Source organism: Ceratotherium simum, chromosome 14 (assembly GCF_057802395.1).
Source record: "Ceratotherium simum simum isolate JZ-2026a chromosome 14, ASM5780239v1, whole genome shotgun sequence".
NCBI classification, from domain to species: Eukaryota; Metazoa; Chordata; class Mammalia; order Perissodactyla; family Rhinocerotidae; genus Ceratotherium; species Ceratotherium simum.
In genome coordinates this window covers 7871989-7893560 of record NC_141913.1, presented here as the reverse complement: position 1 = coordinate 7893560, position 21572 = coordinate 7871989, and the positions used below count along the sequence as shown (strand labels likewise).

At 43.9% G+C, this 21572-nt stretch overlaps 1 protein-coding gene across 4 annotated transcripts in view; it reads left to right on the top strand.

Moving 5' to 3' along the window:
• The window catches only part of GNAL (G protein subunit alpha L), a 144242-nt gene that overhangs the window by 32109 nt on the left and 90561 nt on the right, over nt 1–21572 (top strand). For 2 of the 4 annotated variants that reach the window (XM_087438959.1, XM_004421050.3), the window contains exons 2-4: nt 7938–8010; nt 8709–8763; nt 9253–9372. In XM_087438959.1, coding sequence (XP_087295085.1) covers nt 7938–8010; nt 8709–8763; nt 9253–9372 — 248 coding nt within the window. Of the gene's footprint in view, nt 1–7437; nt 7660–7937; nt 8011–8708; nt 8764–9252; nt 9373–21572 lie in introns of those variants that run through there. The other 2 variants (XM_087438960.1, XM_004421051.3) reach the window with 2 other exon arrangements.

The following is a 21572-nucleotide window of genomic DNA, read 5'->3' as shown; positions in this document are numbered from 1 at the left end:
CCTCCAGGACACCAGCATCTGCCTGCTGGGGAGGGAGAAAATGGATATGTATTTGTTAAAGTAACGTTGAGTGATAATGGTAATTACCACCTTTATTGAGAGCTTGCTACTTGCCGGGCACTGTGATGAGATGAATTGACTGCTATAATTCTCGCCACAACCCTCTGAGGTGATTACCATTATCCTCACCCATTTACAGGGAAAGAAACTGAAGGGAGATTTGAGCCCAGGCATGCTTGCTCAACAACCCATGCTCTTACCCACTAATCTGTACGCTTCATGTGAGATCTTACACCCTAAGAAGAACTGCCATACCAGGAATATGTATTTTCCTGTGGCTCATCTGGTTTGCCCAGCCTCCGAGGTGAACTGTCACTGTTTGTCCATCTCCCCCCTGTGCAGTACCAGTTCCCTTTCCTTGGCCTTCGCTCACTCGGCTCTTCCTCACCTGAACTGTGCTCCTTCTCTCTACGCGTTCCAACCCCACCATTTTTCAAGACACGCCTCAGGTCCCTCGTCCTTGATGAAGCTTTTCCCCATTCCATGGACCCTCACATCCCCCTCAGAGTCCCTACCACGTTCAGCCCTTGGTTCATACAGTGTCACACATTGCCCTCTCAATGACTGGAGTGTACAAGTCCTCTACTCCCAACTGCTCCAGAATGGAAGAAATTGGTCTTAGAGTTTGCTTATCCTTTTTGTAGTGTGTCTCTATAGATGACAGCCTGTGGGTAGAAATTAACGTGTTCAATGATATGAATCTACCTTGTGTAGATACAAAATTTGATTCTCTTAACTATCTTTCCTTATAGTATATTGTTACATGATTGCTTAAAATACGAAAACAGTTATGAGGCAGGCAGGCATTGCTGAAGTCAATATCAAATCACGGTGTTAAGACTAGGGTTCCTGTCACCACACCTCTCACAGCTCTGACATCCCACAAGGGCACCTCGCTGATACCAAGAGAACACGGCTAAGCGTTTAAAGTGCATACCACATTGTTTGTCTTTCTTTTTGCTCCAAATCGAGACTTTATGGCGTCTGATTCACTTTATAAAAAAAATATGTTAGAAGAGAACTCTTAATCACTGGACACACTTTTATCACTCCAGAGACTGCATGAGATTGAATCTTAAAAAGAAAAAATGTTAGTGAATATAGTTATTTGAGGACTAGAAAACTCATGGTATTTAGAAATAAGTGCTGAAACTGTTTTTTTATCAGAAAGTATTCATTAAGGTTTAAGCTGTATTCATGTACGGTAGATTTGTCTGCAGTTTTTACATTTTACTTCCTCTTGGGGCCGGCCTGCTGGCATAGTGGTTAAGTTCACGTGCTCTGCTTCGGCGGCCCAGGGTTCGCTGGTTCGGATCCTGGGTGCAGACATATGCACCGCTTATCAAGCCATGCTGTGGCGGCATCCCATGTATAAAGTAGAGGAAGATGGGCACGGATGTTAGCCCAGGGCCAATCTCCCTCAGCAAAAAGAGGAGGATTGGCAACAGATGTTAGCTCAGGGCTAATCTTCCTCACCAAAAAAAAAAAAAAAGAAAAGAAAAAAAATTTTTTTACTTTGTCTTATGTTAATTAGGAAAAAAAGAAATAGCTTTAAAACTGGTTAGACAATTTTTGAAACTTCACATCAGTACTAAACATATCAATTAAACAACATGTGTTGGACAATCTGCTGTAGTCCCATATTTTGTAAGGCTATTTGAGGTTAAAGAGCAGGATTAAACAGATGGGGATGCTAATCTGTGCTGTCTAAACGTTAATCTTCAATCCTCCTCTGGTCCCCGAGCCTCTTATTTGATTTCTGGTTTGTAAAATGTGTTTTCAATGCAGGGGTGATGTGTGTGGTTTCTCTTGCAACCCGCTAACAGTCCACAAATGGCCCTTCCCACATCTCTGCCTCATAGACTGGTTGGTAGCTTTCACTGATTTTTTGAACTGCAAAACATTGATAGTTTCATTCTGTTTGCAGATTCCTCTTTCTGCTTTATGTGGTTTTTGTTGTTTTGTTTTGTTTTAACATATTCAGTAGCACCCTACCTCATGTTCATACCGTAATTAAACTCTCATCTGTGACACTGAGTTGTGTATTCCCATGAGGATATCTCGGTCCTGGGTTTTGGGACATGGGCAGAGTCAAAGACAGTCAACATAGCTTTCCTACTGATTTGCTGCTATTTTGGTTTTTAAAGCTGCCAGTTGAACAAGACTGCATCACTACCCTTTATGGACGGCACTTCCAAAAGCTACTTAATATTATTTTGCTGTAGGAGTAAGAAAAAAAATAAGAGAAATTATTTCAATAAATTCTAAAATATTTGATTACAGAGTATTATGTACAGAAAGGGAACACTGAAAACGTTTCCCTGCTTTTCTAGAAAAATGTAAAAAATTAACCACAATATTTTTTAAAGTGTATTGTGATTAGATCGTGGAGTGAGCTCTGCTGCTAAGAATGGAAAATAATCTACACGGGTTATTTCCATCATGACACTAAGAAAGAAAAGAGAGAAAACGGCAGCAAGTTGTCTCAAATGGCACAACCTCGAGTGAGGGCTGCATGCACACTGGTCACTCGGCCGGCCGCGGGCTGGCGCTGCCACATTTGTTTGCAAAACCGACTGCAGCTTTTAGTTTCTTGGAGCATTGTCACTGCATTGAATTAGTGACTATTCACCTTTTCTAAACTATTTTGTTTTTCTTCTTTTAAAAATTTTGATGCATCTTTTCCAAAAGTCTTAGTAGGGTTTTAACCTTTAGTAACTGCTAAAGTATAAAATGCTACTGAAGGATGGGTTATTAAATTTTTTTAATATTGATTTTTTAAAACTTAAGTTCAATATACCCACTATCTCGTGCTAGAGTGCTCGTGCACTCTAGTCGTTTTTCAGACTAGCTCAGCATCTCCTGGATCTAGTCATGACTTGAAACAGTTTCCTTGAATTTTTTTATGCAGTTGTTAATTAAACTTCTGTGGGGAGCCTCCTTACAATGAAAAACAAATTTTGTTCTTATTGCTGTCATGGACTTTCGTTCAGCTAACCAGAGAACAGATGCAATTGTTTTCAACATTTGCCAACTTCAATCAGAGGGACTGAAACAAAAACAAATTTTAAAATCATTATTCAAAATCCACAAAACTAGGTATAAAAGAAATTTAAATAATTCAACTTTCAAATGCACTAGGACTTCTGAGACACCCTGTCTGTCTCAAACGTCAACAAGGGTGAGGAAAACACCACTTTGTTTTACCTTTGCCTTTTGCCCCAAACCTTATGTCTTCCCAATTCTCCGTGAGGTGACCAGGGCCTTCCCTCGCCTACCTTCCCTGACCCAGCCCCCTCCGCCCCCTCTGCTGGCACCTGGCTGCAGGGCAGCCCTTCCTCTCTGCAGGTGGGAATGCATCGCCGTTGCCTAGCAACAGATGCTTGCGCTGCCAGCGGCGCCCCCAACAGCTCTGCTCCTGCCGCTCCAGGTGAGCTGGCTGGGATTCTGGATTCTGATCCCCTGGTTTGAAACATGGACGAGGATCAGTTTCCTAGCCCAGACTAGGAAAAGGCCAGGTGACCGGGTTTAAAAAAAAAAAGTGTCTTGAACTCCTACCTGATAATAGGCTATGTAAAGATTGGCTTTGCATTTCTCATAAGAAATGTGGCATCGCCATATAAGGACATTGCTTTTACATTTTAGAGTGTTTAGCAGTGTCCTATGGAACACACTGTGGGTCGTGTAGTGCAGGCAGTGCAGCCAGGCTACGAGGGTTTATATCACAGACACACCTCTTATTCACCCCTCAAAGCTCTGTAAAATAATGATGACAGTGTTTGTTTTAGGATTATTGCAAATACTAAATACACTATTCCATGGAAAGGATTTGGCCCAGTGCCAGCAATCACTGGATAACTAAGTAGAAGCTATTTTACAGTTATTGATATATTAACATCCTGGGTATATTATGGTATGTTTTTCATCATGTCAGTTTATCTAATCCTTATTAAATCCAGCATATAAAAAGTTACCTTAATCCTAATTTCTAGATCTGAACAAGTGGAAACCTTCTGCTGTATTTTTAGGGTAACAATGTCAGGCTGCCTTTAAAGTATGACTTCTGGGTTTTAACTTAATTCTTCCTTTATAAGTTTTCATGGGATTTGTTTTGTCCCCTTCTCTTCTAACTAGCAATTTATAGAAATCTTGGTATTAAAAACATTGACAAATCTTTGTAAACATCCCACTCCACTATACTATCTTCATATACCTTTTCTCGCCTTCTGACTGCCCCGTTAGCCCCAGGACAGGCCGAGCTGACACTGCCCTGTGTGAATATAAGCGTCAGCCTGACAGCTGTGCTAAATAGTTTCCTTCCACAACACTAGAACTCTTAACCCAGCTTAGAACACAGCACGGCATTCTGTTTGCTACTGCCTGTGTCAAGAAGAGTAAGTTACTGCTTTTGTTTTTAAAGAGTATTCTTATGTTCAATACAGTACTAAATTGGACAAGTGTTTTATGAATTTAAAATTTGATCATGAAACTCCCTTCAGGAGAACCCACACTCTGAACAGGAGTTATCTTTGGCTTTCGTGAATTCATTCATCCATTCAACAAAGGTTCACGGGGCATCTCCTCTGGGCCAGGGGCCGAACAGGTGCAGGTGCAGCAGGTGCGAAGGACAGACTCAGGCCAGCCCTCACCGAGTCTGCAGTCAGTGGAGTTTTGAAAGAGCAGTAAACAAACCGTTACAATGCAAGGTGATGGTGAGACAACGGAACACGGAGAAGGGGTGCCCACCCCTGCCTGTGGAGGGAGTGGTGAGGCTGGAAGGATAACCAGGAGTTGCTCAAGTGAAGAAGGAGCCACAAGTATCCCAGAGAGAGGAGCAGCACGTGTCCCCAAGGATGAGCTAGGGTGTTCAGGAAGTACAAGTAGTCGAAGGAGTGATGGGGGTGGGGAGGGCTGCAAAGTAGAGAGACCCGAGAGCTGAAGCCCCAGAGGTGACATCGACCCAGTCTTGAAGGACTATGGCCAAGGGCTTCTAGGTGGTAGGGACAGTGATACGGTCAGATTTGTATTGTCACTGTGGCAACACTGTGCAGGGTGCACTGGAGTAAGTGAAGAGGAGGTCACAGCCAAAAGCCAGATTAGATTAGTGATCTAAGACCACGGCAGTGGCAGATGGGGTGGAAAGAACAGACAGATGTTAGGAAACAGACCCAAAGGGGCACAGTTGACTGTGGGTTTGCAAGAAGGAACAGGGGCCAGGAATGACTCGCATGTTCTGGTTTGGAGAATCAGGGGCCTATTCACAGAGATGAGCAGGCTGGAGGGGTGGAGGTGGGCACACGGGCATGAGCTCAGTCCTTGGCAGGTGGAACTGGAGATCCCTGTAAGGTGTGGAGGTGGAGGTGAGCCTGGGGACCCGGTGGACGGGAGGGTAGGCTGGACTGGAGGTGTGATGTGGACATAGTCAGAGCTCTGTGTACAGAGTACAGAGGACAGTCAGCCCCACCAGGGCCGTGCATAGGGGGAGACAGGCTAGGCTGGGTCTGAGGCAGCCCCACCAGCCAGGGGCAGGCAGGAAATCAAACCGCCATGTGGAGGAGGCCAAAGGACAAGAGCGTCTCACGGAGGGTCAGGGCCGGCTCCACAGACAGGTCAAAAGGAAAGACCAAAGTTCACGGATGAAGTCTAGCCCCTGGGAGGCCACCGATGACCCTGGAGAGAATATTTTCAATGTATGGAGGTGGGCCAAAGCCTGGGTGCCAGGTGCTGAGGTGTGGACAGCAGGTAGGGAAGGACAGGCTGGAGTCAGATTCCCTTTTTAACTCTTGGCTGCTGTGGGCAGGAGGCAAATTGGTGAAACTAACAGGGGGCCTGAAATTGAAGGAGGTGCTGTTGGTTTTCAATAGGACAGAGTTGAATGTGTTTGTCTGCTTGAGGGAACAAGCTGGTAGAAAAGGGGAGGTTGAAGAAAGAGAGGAGAGCCAGAGGAGAGGAGACAGGCTGACAGGGTGAGGGCCACTGTGTCCCTGAGCAGGGTACAGAGTGCAGGGACAGCCGAGTCGGGAGCCCCGGCCGCGCGGTGTTTGCTCTCTGCGAAGGAGAAGGCCAGGCCATGCTGACAGTGAGGGAAACCTTGTGGGTATGGAGGTACGTGGGGGCACTTGAAGACAGAACTGAGCAAAGGCATGTAAAGAACCGGTGCACAGTGCGGAGGGCACCCCGCGCCTGGAGACCATCAACTTGTAACAGCAACGCACACGGAAGTGCTGGCATCCGCGACTTGTGCCCAGTCACCTCTTTTGCCCTCCTTCCCCCAAGTCCACCAGTGCGAATGCAAAACGGCTGACGGCCTGTGCGGGCTGGATGTAGCAGTCACAGAGGGATCCATCTCACACTCGGTCCCAGTAAATGAGGACACAGGCTAGTCTGCCCTTGTTTCTTGGCTACAATGCCAAGTTGGAGGCCATAGTGTCTTCTAGAAAAGTAGTAGAGTTGTTCAGAGAAATGCAAAGGAGAAACGGGGGCTGGAGGTAAAGACAGAAGCCTAAGGGAGGCGGTGGCGTGGGTGCGCTGGAATAGTCTAGAAAATGAACGGAACAAAGGCGGTATGACTGGTGAGCCTCTTACAGATCCTCCTCCCTGATAGAATATGCATGATCCTGCGCGAGTCCTCGCCTGTCGGGGAGCGCACACCCAGACCCACTCTCCCGGGCTCGGGGTGCGAGAGAGGCACGCGGCCGCAGTCCGGACCCCACGCGGGTGAGCCTCCCGCGGGCCGGGCCCCGAGAGGTCAGCTCCCGACCCCTCCAGTACCTTTAGCCCAGCGGCCCGGCCGCCCCCACACTGACCCGGCCAGCTTCTTCCCCGCGGTGCGGAGGCCCGGGGGTGGGGTAGGGGGCCGGGCTCGGACACGAGATGGGGCGCGCGTCCGACGGCGGAGGCAGAGCAGGGCGCAGGCTGGCCGGCAGGTGCCCACAGTCGCCCAACGGGGACCCGGCAGCGCTCTCCGTCTCTCCGCACCGCGCCCGGCCACCACCCGGCAGGGTCCAGGCACCTGGCCGAGCGCGCCGCCCCCTCGGGGTCCCCGCTGGGCGCTGCTGGGCCGCGCAGCTGGGGGCGGGGCTGAGGGCGGCGCGGGGTGCGAGCGCGGGGACGCGGGGCTAGCGGAGCCCCCCGGGCTGACTCCAGCAGAGCCCGGCGCACTCGGCTCCCGTCTCTGTTCATTGTATACTATTTATCCAGCAGATAATTCTAAACAATTATCTTTAAAAAGCACTTGACTCTGCGCGTCTTTCTTGCATCCTTTTTAGTTAGGAGTTTGCAGGGGGCAGGGGGAGGGAGAGGAAACGCCTGTTCTGATCGGAAAACACCGAGAGACCAGACCATCTCTTTCAGCAGCAAGGAACAGAAGCCGTCGCAGGATCCACACATATCTACAACTCTTATTGCTTTTTGTGCAAATTCCTAACTGTGCCTGACATCCATCCAAGCGGGCAGGCATGGGGTGTTTGGGCAACAGCAAGACGACAGAAGACCAGGGCGTCGATGAAAAAGAACGACGCGAGGCCAACAAAAAGATCGAGAAGCAATTGCAGAAGGAGCGCCTGGCTTACAAAGCGACTCATCGCCTACTGCTCCTGGGTAAGGCGGGAGGGCGCGCCGCGGCTCCCGGCCCGAGCGGAGCGCACGGCCAGGAGCGCAGCGAGCGCCGGGCCGGGCGGGCAGGGCCGGGCGGGGGCCGCGCGCACCGCCGGCGACCCGGCAGCCGCCAGCGACTAGCGCCAGCTCTTCCAGCCGAGAGATGACGAGTACTTGAACATGCCTGCATTGGGGTGGGATAATTGCTCTGTCTGGGTTGGCGTGAGAGATGGCAACGGTATTGGGCTACAGATCACAGCATTCTTTTTGTTTATTTGTAGGGGCTGGTGAATCTGGGAAAAGCACTATCGTCAAACAGATGAGGATCCTGCACGTCAATGGATTTAATCCCGAGTAAGGAATGATCGATTTCGGTTTTCACCATACTGCATGCAAACTTTCTCAGTTCTTGCCCAGCCTTCCCAGAAGTGCTTTCTCTGAAGAGTTAATTTAATTTGATCACTGAGTAGACCTTCTAGGGGGAAAAATATAGAAGTGTGTTGTCGAATTTGGTATATTTAGGTAAATCCTTCTTCTGGTAGTGTCCAGATCAAAAAATAAAATAACTTGCTTGGCAAAATATGATTTAGTAGGTATTCTTGAGGTATTGATCTATATTATTGGTGTTGCCCTGAGCACACTTAACCAATATGTCAATATATACTTTTCTCTATATCTTTTGTCTGCATCTATTTCAATTCATAACTATCAACATATGGATAGATTCGAATAAGATATATTTACACGTGTAGCTGTATGGTTTTATAAGCAATGTTCATGATGATTTTGCCATGTTTTGTGTAACCTGGGTGGTTGTTTAAAGCCACGTAGATTACAATGTGTGCATTCAAGTTTGTTTAGAGTACAAATTAGAAGAGGGGGATGTTTTCCTTCTTAGATAAAAACTTTGCAGCTGTGTCCTGGGGTTGATGTTGACCTCTGATAAAACCAGTCTAGCCCCGTGCTGTAGCTGGAAATTTACAACCCCACTCAACTGATTCAAGTCAGTGCTAAAAGTAAATTAAATTAATAACAATTCTCTTTTAATGCAGGGAAAAGAAACAGAAAATTCTGGACATCCGGAAAAATGTTAAAGATGCTATTGTGGTAAGGACCCTTTTTTTATTTTATTTTATTTTATTTTTTGTGTGTGTGTGTGTGTGAGAGGAAGATCGGCCCTGAGCTAACATCTGTGCCAATCCTCCTCTTTTTGCTGAGGAAGACTGGCTCTGAGCTAACATCTATTGCCAATCCTCCTCCTTTTTTTTTCCCCAAAGCCCAAGTAGATAGTTGTACGTCATAGCTGCACATCCTTCTAGTTGCTGTATGTGGGACACGGCCTCAGCATGGCCGGAGAAGCAGTGTGTTGGTACGTGCCCAGGATCTGAACTTGGACTGCCAGCAGCGGAGCGCGTGCTCTTAACCGCTAAGCCACGGGCCGGCCCAGGACTCTTTTTTTAAATGTTTGTTGACTAGAAAGGTTAAGTACTTTGCTTTCTGAAGCTATGTACACAGAAATTATATAATTTAGATTATCATACATGGAGCCTAAGTGTGATATTTATCCATATAAATATTTGTTTCATTCCATTTTAGACAATTGTTTCAGCAATGAGTACTATAATACCTCCAGTTCCTCTGGCCAATCCAGAAAACCAGTTTCGATCAGACTATATCAAGAGTATAGCCCCTATCACTGACTTTGAATATTCCCAGGTAAGTAAATCCTTATTGAAATATTTTAAGTGGTGCAAGATGGAACCATTTTTACTGAGATGGCTTACTGAGAATCAATGTTAATACTGATTCATTATTAACTTTCTTCAAAATCTAGCTCTGCTTAAGAGAAATGCTTTCCTCCATACCAAAATATTAACATTTGTTAAAAATGTTAAAGACAATAGGATTGTAAGAAATGCTTTTATGAATGTATTGGTGAGGTTGATAATCAGGAAGACAGCACACCTTTAAGAAATATTGATGGCACTTTTTCCTATATGTATTTCTAAATTAACAAGCAATTTCCCAGGTAAAAAAGAGTAGAAATTACATGGGTAGAGAGAAATACTTTATGGTATGTGATTGCCTCCGTGGGAATGATAGAAAAAACAGAATTCAGTTTACTTTTAAGATGCGCATCCTTCAGATCAAAAGAGGAGAGAACCCATGCTGTAAATAACAACTTGTATACTATATGTTCTTTCTGAATGTTTACTATATGACGGGAAAGTGTAGTTTGCTTCACATCTGTAGGATTTAGGGCTATTTTCCTGATCACTTGGATGGCAGTACTGCCTAAGGATGATATGAGTATTAGTTTTCTCTCATTTGGTGGATATACATTTCTTCAAAATATTGTTATTTGGTAATTTGATTAAGCGTGTTTCAAAGAAAAATATATTTGTTAAATTTCTCAGAAAATCATTTTTGTTACAGTTATGCCAAAAGAGCATATTTCTGTGTGTGTGTATACCCATCAATAACAGTATTTCAGAGTTTTCACTGTCTGGCACGGTGGTCTTGAGACATTTTTCAGTCTCAGAATCCTCTCTTTGAAGGGAAGCTGATAAGAAACGAGTGTGTAAAATAGATAGACCTGCCCTGCTCTGACTGAAGCTCGGGCCAGTGGGCGCCTGCTCACCCCACCCCTTCTCTTCAGCAGAGTGTGGTTGTCCTATAGGCCCATATCCAGATGGCGGATAAGAATTACTTTTTTTAAAAGCTTTTATTTGCATCCTTTCGTGTGATTTTTTGCTTCTGATAAGCATTCCAATGCACCCAGTGAGATCTCCAGAATTTCTAAAAAGAAAGAGTTAGGGATGGCAGACTGGCTAGAAAAAGGGGCCAGGGCGTCTGGCACAGTGAGCACACTGGTTTTTACTAAACTGTGTCTTAATTGGATGGCTTGGAGGGTAAAGGAGATGATGTGGGGGTAGGCCAAAGCAGTGATTCAGCCGACTAGAGCCATAGGATGTCCTCCCGCTGCTCTAGGGTATTTTACAGGTTGGGGAAGTCACCTCAGACTACAGAGTCCTAGCTGAAATCAGGAGTGGCCTTCCATTCAACTTCAGAGTTAGTCATTTATAGTTAGATATTTGAATTTTCAAATTTGTCCTGTCATGTTTGTCTAAAAGTAGTCATAAAACATGTCACATATGGTTTACCTTGTATGATTATTCTTAGCATATGAGGAGAAATTAGAATTAAGATGTATCAATCAGTCACACATCTTCTGTCTTCTGTTCCTGGCAAACTCACACATGACAAGGGATCCCATATTCAGTCTGCAATTCAGAAGCAGTCAGTAACTCCACGTAGATTACTAAAGAATCCAACGCAACTCATTTGTTAAAAGTGTTTTTTGAGCTAAATCATGAATATTTTTAATAAAAAAATAGAACTCGAGAAACCATTTCCTTTGAGCACACGTATTTTCATATTGATACGTTAAGGCTACTTAAAAATGATTTTCAGAAACCATAATTAATTATCAACAAAATAAAAGAGAACTGGGAACCAGCAGATGCAAATGCAATTGTAATGCTCTTTCAGAGGTAATACCTTTTTATTTGGTAGTTTTTAAGCCTAATATTCTGTTGTCGTATGTGTCTCTGTCCATATCAAATGAGATTATGTTTATAATAGAGGCTACACTTACGTAAATGAGGAAATTAATATCTAAATATATAACTTTCTGAAAATGCAATTTTTTATTTTAGTATGCACACAATTTTCAGTAACATTTATTCCATAGTGCTCTGAAATATTCATACCACTTATATTAACAGATTGAATAGTTCTTGGATTTACATTTTGATGATCCTCATCAAGAATGCTACTAAGACAAATCTCTGATTTATATACTAATAACACTTGGTGCATTTGGAGAAAATTAACTTTTATTTAAAGAAAATGTATATTGCTGTAAAAATCATAACAGTAGAGCTAAATTAAGTATTTTAATAGTAAAGATAACACCAATTTACAAAATCTAGTACGTTTTTGAGATTAAATCCTTGAGAAAGTCTTTCAGTGTCATAATCCAATTCCTTGAGGGTCTTAAGTTTATTTTCCTATAGATATAAAATATTTTTGAACCACATATGTCCTGTCATTAAAAATTAATTCCAGAGTTCTTTAATTTAAAAAGGAAAAAGTAGAAGAATGTTAATTTAAAATTCTACATGAGATTGCTCTTTATAATGAAAAGTCTAAACTTATCTTAGAGGTATCTTAAGAATTTCTTCTAAGAATCTCACACTTGGGTTTACCTTTTGTTGTTTTGCTCTTCATATTGCCTTCCATTTGAATTTCAGTTGAACTACATGAAACTTAAATTGTAACAGAAAGAAGGCCAATGTGGATAGGGGATGGCACCCACCCAGCCAAGGGTTACTATGGGAGACCAGAGAAAGCATTGGGGGCCGGATGTCGTTGGCCTCATAGGCCAGGTCTATACTGATCTGGGAGGGCTTTGGAGAGTTCTGGGTAGTGAGTGGAGTTACGTGATCTGATTCTGTTTTATCGAGATTACTCTGTCTGTGAGTGGAGAATAGATTGTAGGGAGGCAAGAGATGAAGTAGGGCAACCGTTCTGGAGGCTGTTGCAGCAATGCAGATGAAAGATCACGGGCAGCTTGGTATGGGATGGTGTGGTTACTTGGCAGTTGCCTATTTACAGTTTTTTTCTGATGTGTACATCAGATGGTCTTGGCTCTGGACTGGGCTCCACTCAGGACCCCCTGCACTAGTTCGCACCATGTCTTTGCATCCAGCTCGTCTACACATGAAGTGTTAGAAACTAAATAGTCTTAGGAGAAGCTCGTAACAGAATCTAGATCACTTCATCATTTAGAAAATAGGAAACATATTGTGGTTGCCCCCCCACCTCCCCAAAAACTCTTAGCACAGTACCAAACCACAATCACTGATGAATTAAATTGAATGATTAATTTGTTTGTGTGATTTTTTTCTTCTTAAAATGTGGATATTTTATTAGCTCTTTTAATATCATGTTTAAAAAAGATTTTTTTTTAAGGGGAAGAGGATAAATAAGGCTTAACTTGCAATGTTAAAGCAGTCTGATCTGTTGTTCAGTGCTCTGTGGCTACCACCAGATATTTCCTAAGTTGACATTTATCAGAATTGCGTGTCAGTATAAACCCGGGGGGGTAGGAATTATTCTTTCCTCTCTTCCCAGGTGAGAGAACACCAAGCGTTTGGTTAGGATAGAGGCCGGCTCACTGCAGTGGACAGGGGTAAGGACCTGGGAGCCCAGCTGCCCTCTGTGAGTCTTGGCTCCACCACCCTCTAACGACGTGACCTGGAGCCAGGGGCCTGCCACTCAGTGGAGAACAGGGGTGGGAGCTGGGCTTCGGATGACAACGTCCTTGGAAGGGCTGAGAGCCGTGCCTGAGCCAAGTGGCTCTCAGCTGCTCCTGCCTGTGTGCTTGTCCTGTCTCTTCTGGGCAATGTGTGCAGAATTCTAGAATTCATTTCATCCAGGTTAGTGGTCTTCCTTGTGATTTTTTAACCAACTGAACCAACCACCCCCACCAAAAGTCTTTGAAGCTTGCAATGTAAATCAGGCAGGAGTGAGTTCATCCACTGGAGCCCAAGCTGCAGCCCCACCGTGGGTCCCCAGCATCTGTCCCCCAACCTTGTTACCGCCCAGCGTGGAGCCTTCTGCTCGCCGCAAGACATGCCAATAGTCAAGAGGCAAGGTGGTAGGAGATAAAGGACTTTTTTATTACAGCTTGCTGGCAAGAGGGAAGATGGCCGACTCATGTCCGAGAGATCCATCTTAAGGGGGCATGAAATCTTACAGTAGTTATATAGGCCATTGGGTTATTGGAGAGGGGGTTAGGAATGTTGACCTTCTGGTGTTACAGACTGGGAGTCGCCACACCAGATCTTTCAGTTTTCATTGATGATGGCTATCAGCATAGATTTTCTGTTCGGGGGTCATCACATTCCTAAGGAACTCAAAAAAACAGTTATCATCTTATCGCAGCTGGGAGGTACATGCACAAGCAGGGGTCGTAAAATCTACAGAGCAGTTAGGTCTCCTGGAGGGTGCAGATCCAGCTGGGCTAGTTTGTCAGAGGTCATTCAAAGTTACAACAAAGTTTTTCTTTTCTGCAATATGGCTGCCCTTATGTCAACCTTGTCTTGAGCCGGTATCAACTCATCAGAGCCCTTGGCCCAGGACTGTTGGAAAATGATGGCCGGTTGTATTAGCTCCTGGAGGAACAGGCGTCTTCCCCTCTCTACTGCCCACCTTCCTCTCCCCGCAGCTCACACACATGCTGGGTCCACTGAAAACAATCATTAAGTGCCTGTTAACTTAGAGTATAACAGAAGCCTTTGTCCACTTCAGCAAGGAGCAGTGGGAGCAACAAGTCAGGGGACTGGCCGACGGGTTGTTGCACAGTGTTAAAGAAAGGAGGGTTCCCATTCGTGCACCAAAACAGCCAACCAGCACTTTCATTCAAAATGGCATGTAAATCCATCTCCCAAGCAGCCTCTTGTTCTTTGCCTTTTAAGGTGGAAAGTGAATGTCTTAAAAGAGAAAGGAAACATTAGCAAGTGTAAGAGGTGGGAACTGCTGCTGTATTTTCCACAGTAATCTGAAACTCTTATTTAAAGATTTTTATCTATGGCTTCAGAGAAAAGTGTCATCTTAGATAATTTCAGATGTAATTAATAAATGGAGATTATTCTGTAGGGGCATCCTGGGGCCTTGCTCTGGGTGCTCTCTTCTCAGATCTCGGCTGCCCCTGGCCTGAGCCACCTCGTGGGGGGAACTGGCTGCCTTGAACAGGAGCCCTCGAGAGAGTGCCTTGTGGGGCTCACAGGGCTCGGGGCTGCCTCTGTGTCTTCAAGGCCAGTGCAGGGCCTAGACGGAGCATCTTCCTGGGGCAAAAAGTGGACAGGGTTCTCCAGAGACACCTGCCCGGGACCTCTGAGTCTGTGGACGGGATAGCGTCCCTGTCCTGAGGGAAGACACTGGAGCCAGACCATCTTGGCTCTGATGCCACCCTGCCGCTGTGTGACCTTGAACAAATCACTTCATTGCCTTTGGCCTTTTCTCAGCTGTGAAATGGAGGTGATCACTGTACCTACTTCATGAGTTTGTTGTGGGGATTGAACATGTTAGCACCTGAAACAATGATGGCACGTGGGAGGTGAGCCTTCAGAGTCAGTATCACTGCTCCATAAAAGAAAGCAGGAGCTCTGGAAGTGACTCCGTGCCAGCATGGCTGGTCAGCCCTCCCCATCTCAGTCCATCATCCCTGAGCCCCTGGTGGTCTAAGAGGAACACCCAGCTGCCTGCACACTGTCCCCTCCTCTCTGGGTCCAATGGGGAGGAATTGAACCCTCCAGCTATCCCAGCCCCAGCCAATCCCACACTGCAGCCCTGCCTTAAACCACATTTATAAACCGTCTCTTCTGTCCATGCTAAGAGCTGATGTCCTCAACACCTCTCAACATGCCTGGAGGGGAGGGTCTGTAATTACCCCCAAAGGATGGTCAGGTGGTTGCCTGGCCCTAACTGCTCAGGAATCTTGGTCTTTGTGCCTCTCAGAGCACAGGTGCCCAGGTGAGCGCTCTCCCAGGTAATCTCCTGCCTGGTCTCTGTCACCAGCAGCCCCCAGATCTCAGCCCTCTTCCTCTGTCTCCACTGCAGTTTCAGTCAGATTGTCTTAAACTGACTTCGGTCTTCCTCCTTCCACCATCTCTGCTTTGTCCTGCCCGTCGGTTCTGCACCTCACCTAGCTACGGGTTCTCTGAGGCCGCCTGGAACTCCCCTGTATGTGCTGCATCTCTGTCGGACTTTACCCCTTGCTCCCTAGGTCTACAGTTTCTGCCCCATTTTGCCACAAGTTCCAACAAGCTTCTGGCTAATTCTTTCAACCCAGCACTCACCCCCACACACCTTTGTTTCGTGCTTTCTAGTGACAAAAAGGTGAGATGTAGCCTGAAGCACACCCACCACCCGCGAGGGGAGTTAATACTGAAATACATCAGGTTTTGAGAATAGGTATCTTTTCAGGAAAGTTATCAGCATTTTGAATTCTTGTAAGTAAAATATTTTAAACGCCCTATGGTATGCTCTCTAATTTTGAAAAAGAATCCCAGAAAAAAATCCTTTTTAAAATGAACAATAATCATTCCTTTTCTAATTTGCACATCTGGGTTTTTTTCCTTTTCTGAAGTTTGCTGGAAGTGGTGAGGGTTTGTGTCTTGGATTCGAGGCCTCCATATTGATTCTGGAGGACACTGTCAAAATCATATTTTAAAGACTAAAACAGCGGTGTGTGTGAACAGCCTGTTAGTGAGGCCTCAGAGACCGTCTAGTGGGACAGCTCTGCTGAGGAAACGGTGGCAGAGGAGGGAAGAGTGTGCCGGAAGGCATCGGCCTGGAAATCAGATATTTCCCTGGCTGTGTATGCGGCACCCCAGCAGTTGGCAAATATGGAACGTGGCTTCCCTGGCTGACTGTTTCTTTCCAATGAAAGGTTTTTGTAACGGAGTAGACTATAAACAACGGGCTTCAGTGGGGTAACATTGATGAGCCCCAAGGCTTTTTCCAGCAAAACAGTGTGAAGCCCCTCTTGCTTCTTCAATGTTTATTCAACGCACTTCTTAAGTGTCTGTGGATACCAAGATGAGTAAGAAACACTACTTTTCCTCAAGGAGCTTATTGTCTAGAGAGAATACAGACTTATAAACAAAGTTCTAGTGTTGTATAATGCTGCATTAGAGGGTTACGGGGAGCTATTTGGAGCACATGAGGGGACCCCCACCTCACAGCTTCATGCCGAGCTGAGCCTTCCTCGAGTGGTCAGATTAAGAGCAGAAGTGGGCCTAGAGAAGTGCAGAAGCCCAGGGACAGGGGAATAGCACCTTCCACGACCTACAAAAAGGTTAGGATGGCTCTGTGTGCAAGGCCACAGGGTTTGGGCCTCCTCCCCAAGGCCGTGGAGAACCATTCAGCAATTCCAGTCAGGGAGTGATGAAATGCAAGTTGTCTTTGGAAAGACCACTTCTGAGTTCAAAAAGAGGCCAGTCTTGTGTTATCTGCCCTTGGAATGGCATTCTGGGAGTTTATCTGTCATTGGGCAAAGGGCATCTGCTCCATCAGAAACCTGCTTCCAGGCCTCACATCACTTTTGTCAAAATGCTAAGGAGGAATGGAACCCCCACAGAGAATTAGTACTATATTTGGTTCTGCACGTCTGGTATACTAATAAAAGGAATTGCTATCATTTGAATAAAATATTTCAGTTAGATACATTAACCATACTAGAGCTTCAATGAAGATAGTTTTTTAATATTCCATTTTTTTCTTTGAAATATTATGTAAGGAGTATTCCTAATAAATAACAACTTTTTATTTTGAAACTATTTTTTTGCGTGTGTGTGTGTGTGTGAGGAAGATCAGCCCTGAGCTAACATCTGCCAATCCTCCTCTTTTTGCTGAGGAAGACTGGCCCTGGGCTAACATCTATGCCCATCTTCCTCTATTTTGTCTATGGGACGCTGCCACAGCACGGCTTGTTGAGCAGTGCATAGGTCCGCACCTGGGACCTGAACCCATGAACCCTGGGCTGCCAAAGCAGAGCATGTGAACTTAACCATTGTGCCACCAGGCTGGCCCCTCTTTTGACTATTTCTAAATACTATAATGAAAACTAAAGAGAATGTGGATCATGATGCTGCTTTTCACCTAATAAAAAGCATATCATTCTGTGCTTTGAATAATAAAAGTGCGTGGAGGATCAGCTAGACCAGTGACCTCTCGTCTACACTAATATGCCAAGAAATCTCGGCTTGAGCCACAAGACAACTTTTCCCTAAAGTATTTTTCCTTATATATATATATATTTTTGTGTGTGTGTGTGTGAGAGGAAGATTGGCCCTGAGTTAACATCTGCCAATCCTCCTCTTTTTTTTTTTTTTTTTTTGCTGAGGAAGACTGGCCCTGGGCTAACATCCATGCCCATATTCCTCTACTTTATATGGGACGCTGCCATGGCTTGACAAGCAGTGTGTCAGTGTGCGCCCGGGATCCGAACTGGCGAACCGCGGGCTGCCACAGCGGTACGCGCGCACTTAGCCGCTTGTGCCACGGGACTGGCCCCTAAAAAATATATTTTAAGGGTCACAAAGTAAGGCAACATATTTTTTTTAATTCTTTGGGTAAGATGTCATTGAAACTTCAATTCCTTTGAAAGTGTGAGATTTTTGTTTTCAAGGATCACCTCAAATTTGGATGTATTGGAGGTTTGTCACTTGGTTTACCGAAGCAGAAGTTCACTTCTAAGAGTTCACTCTTTTCAGAAGAATATGACCTTAAAAATACCTTAGTATTAGAGCATTTTGTCCTTATCCATGCTAGTATTATGCCACTCGGAGAGAAAACATTGAACTTTTCAGCTCTCTTGGGAAATGGTGGAAGGAGCCGTACGAGTTGGCTATTCTTATGTCAAACTTAGACTTGAGTGAGTTGACACATGTGGTTTGTGAGAAAGGTACACTGAGGTTTTAAGAGACAGAATAATGAAGTTGCTCCTGAGATAATTCCTTTGAAAAACTGGCTTGTTAATTTCCTTTTAGTTTTGCATGAGAATGTCATCCAAGGATGTGTGGGGTTTTCTTCACCTCTTAAAATGATTCCATACATTTTTTATTTTGTCCTTTATTATGTCATATAGATTGAATTAAATCAACTTTATGCATAACATTCTCACTACACAAAGCAATTTCATTTTTTAAGTTGTATTTGTATTTGTCTGAATAGGAAGTATTTGTGTCTGGCAAAGAATCCAAAAGATATAAAAGAGTGAAAAATCTCTCTTACTCCTGCCCCAGGAACCCAGGTCTCGTCCCCAGAGACAGCCAATATGGCATAAAATTGACTTAGGGGCTTCAAAGAGCAATCATTTTAACATATTTTTATCTCATAGTGAATAGAGTCAGTTACAAAAGACAATTGCAGTTAATCTTAAATATGGAGAAAATATCTAGCCTGAATTGCCAAGTAAACTTTTTTTTGCCAAGTAAACTTTTTTTTTTAATAATTTTATTTATTTATTTATTTTCCCCCCAAAGCCCCAGTAGATAGTTGTGTGTCATAGCTGCACATCCTTCTAGTTGCTGTATGTGGGACGCGGCCTCAGCATGGCCGGAGAAGTGGTGTGTCGGTGCGCGCCCGGGATCCGAACCCGGGCCGCCAGCAGTGGAGCGCGCGCACTTAACCGCTAAGCCATGGGGCCGGCCCAAAGTAAACGTTTTTCAAATAAAATTTAACATTAAATTGTATGGAAACTGTTTCGATGCTGAGACAAAATGCCAGAGTACATGATTATGAAAATGTAGCCAGTTCTTATTAGGCATCCATTAAATCTTGAGATCTTTTAAAGTGTAGAAGCTGCGGACCGCATCCTCTGAGGGAGATCACAAATGATACAGTTAACAGCAGTGGGATCCTTGGAGAGCATCTGACCTTTAGATTCACGTAGCTCATAACCTGTTAGAGCATTTGGTGGCTCTTTGGGACAATTTCTCTACCCATTTAGGTCTGCGCCACGTGTCGTCTTTGTCACACCAGTGTCCTATTCGTTCTGTACTCATCCTGCCTTCTTCCGTCTTGGCTTTAGGACGTTCTGCCCCTCCCACACCTATTTCTCTTTCACAGACTTAGTTTAAAATTTCTGCCTAAGAAAAAACCCATAATGTCATATTCATATGACATTCATATTCAAACCCTTAATATCATATTCTTCTGAAAAGAGCATGTATCCTTAGATGTGACCTGCCGACCTCCATCTGCGAGTTGTCTGCGTGTCCCTCCTTCCCCCAGTTCTTGTTCTTTCCATCTTCAAAACCTGCCTGCTAGTTTTTCCCCTCTCCCTGAAAAACTAAGATTCCCAAGAACACAGTTTGCAGGCTGTATATTTGTCCTTGTTTAAATATCAATTTGCCAAAAGTCAGTCTTGAGCACTTAGTAAGTGCTCAGTTAATGCTGAGTGGTTAAAATAACTAAAGAGACAAGTTATTTGCCTCTTTTAAGTCCCTCCAATTAACAAGGCTGGACTTACTTAGAAAGCAGATTATGTGTCATGATTTTAAATGTTTAACTTTTATGCCTGTCCTTTTATTTAAAGCTCACATCATGGTTAGTCATGTTGAGTTTTGCCAATAAAAGTCCATTTACTGGGGGTAGGAACCAGCTCTTCCTTGCTTGCACCACATTTGGCATATAGTTATGCTCAAAAAATGTGTGCTGAAGTCAAGTATTTGCCATGTGCTCAGCACTGTACTTAGGACCTTGAGTTACACAAGAAAAGTCTAAGTTATGACTTCTAGCCTAAGAAACTTATGACTTAGTGAAGAAATAAGATGTATGTAATATATGAGATGTAATATGTGATATAGATTTAATGAACAGTAAAGTATTGTGTAATTTAATGCTGACTTATATGGGATAGACTAGAAATTCTGTAGCCATTCAGAGAAGATTTGTAAGGACCATAGTGATCGGACTGAAGGCTTCATGATTACACCTGATGTAGTGCTGCCTCCAGGAGAGTCATATTTTCATCAGCAGAGCAGTAAGAACTAAGGACCATGGTGGAAAGAACCCAGCTTAGCTAAGGTCAAAGGTGGGTGTTGAAAGGAGATCGAAAGTCAGAGAGATGGGACGTAGACTACCAAACCCATTGGAACAGTTTTTATTCATTTTATAAAAAATGGGTACACTGTAGGTTTGGAATATGGCTACAGGAAGACTAAAAAGGAGAACATAGAAATGAGAAGGAAACGTTGACAGACCGTGGAATTACACCTGGACTCACCTGCTCAGGAAGCATATCCTCATCGCAGCATCGAGATCCGTTTTCTCGTGTAGCAGCGTCTGTCCCCTTTAGGACTGTGGGGGTAGTAAGCTTGGCTGGAACTCAGGATGAGCCCAGGGTCTACCAACTCGGTCCCGTGGTGTTCAGAAAAACAGAGAATGTCATCTTTTAGCTTAAATAGTGAATTCACAGTTGTGGAATTTAATTTATTACACACACATATAATTACTTAGTGTTTAAAGAATGTAGTGAAAAATATGTTCAGGATAATTGTATTTTTTGTCATCCTATAAAGCATGTACATATAGGAAAAAAAGAGATAAATATATTGGTTGCTTCATTCATTTCTATTTGAACTTGCTCACCCCAAATTGAGGTAAAACGAAACTTATCAAAATCTTGTTTATCCTACCTATTTATTCACATACACATCTAAACACACACACACATCCCCAAAGCTGAATCATGCACAAAATATTATCTAAATTATGAACATCGTTTTAAACATATTACCTAAATACTACACTTAGTTCAGCGATTATCTAAAATTATGAAAAATATCTAAAAAGAATGAAAGATCTTATCATAGCAAAACTACTTTTAGAATCATCTCTGAAAAAGAAAAAAAGGAAAACAGATATTTTCTCTTGATTTTCCTCTACTACTACCAACCATCAGATGTGAGAATGATGTTCAGTTCCAAAAATGAGTTTTACCACCCATTATTCTTGATTGGTTTCTAGAACTCTTTACGCAATCTCAATCAGATGAGTATTGGTAGAAAAATAACAATTGTTATTTGAGTTTTCATTTTTATCAAAAATAATGTTAAGGGTTTTATGGCGTTATTATGAGGTTGCATTTATTTTTATCCATAGCAGTATATTCATTACCCTAAAGAATAACTTTTTTGAGAATACTACAAGTCGATTGATTTGAGAAGTTATTAGGAGTTTCCTACTCCTCTTTCTCAAGCCTCTACTCTTTACCCAGTCTCTTAAATTTTGACATTATCTAAATGTTCTATTGCTTTACATATTAAATGATGATATAT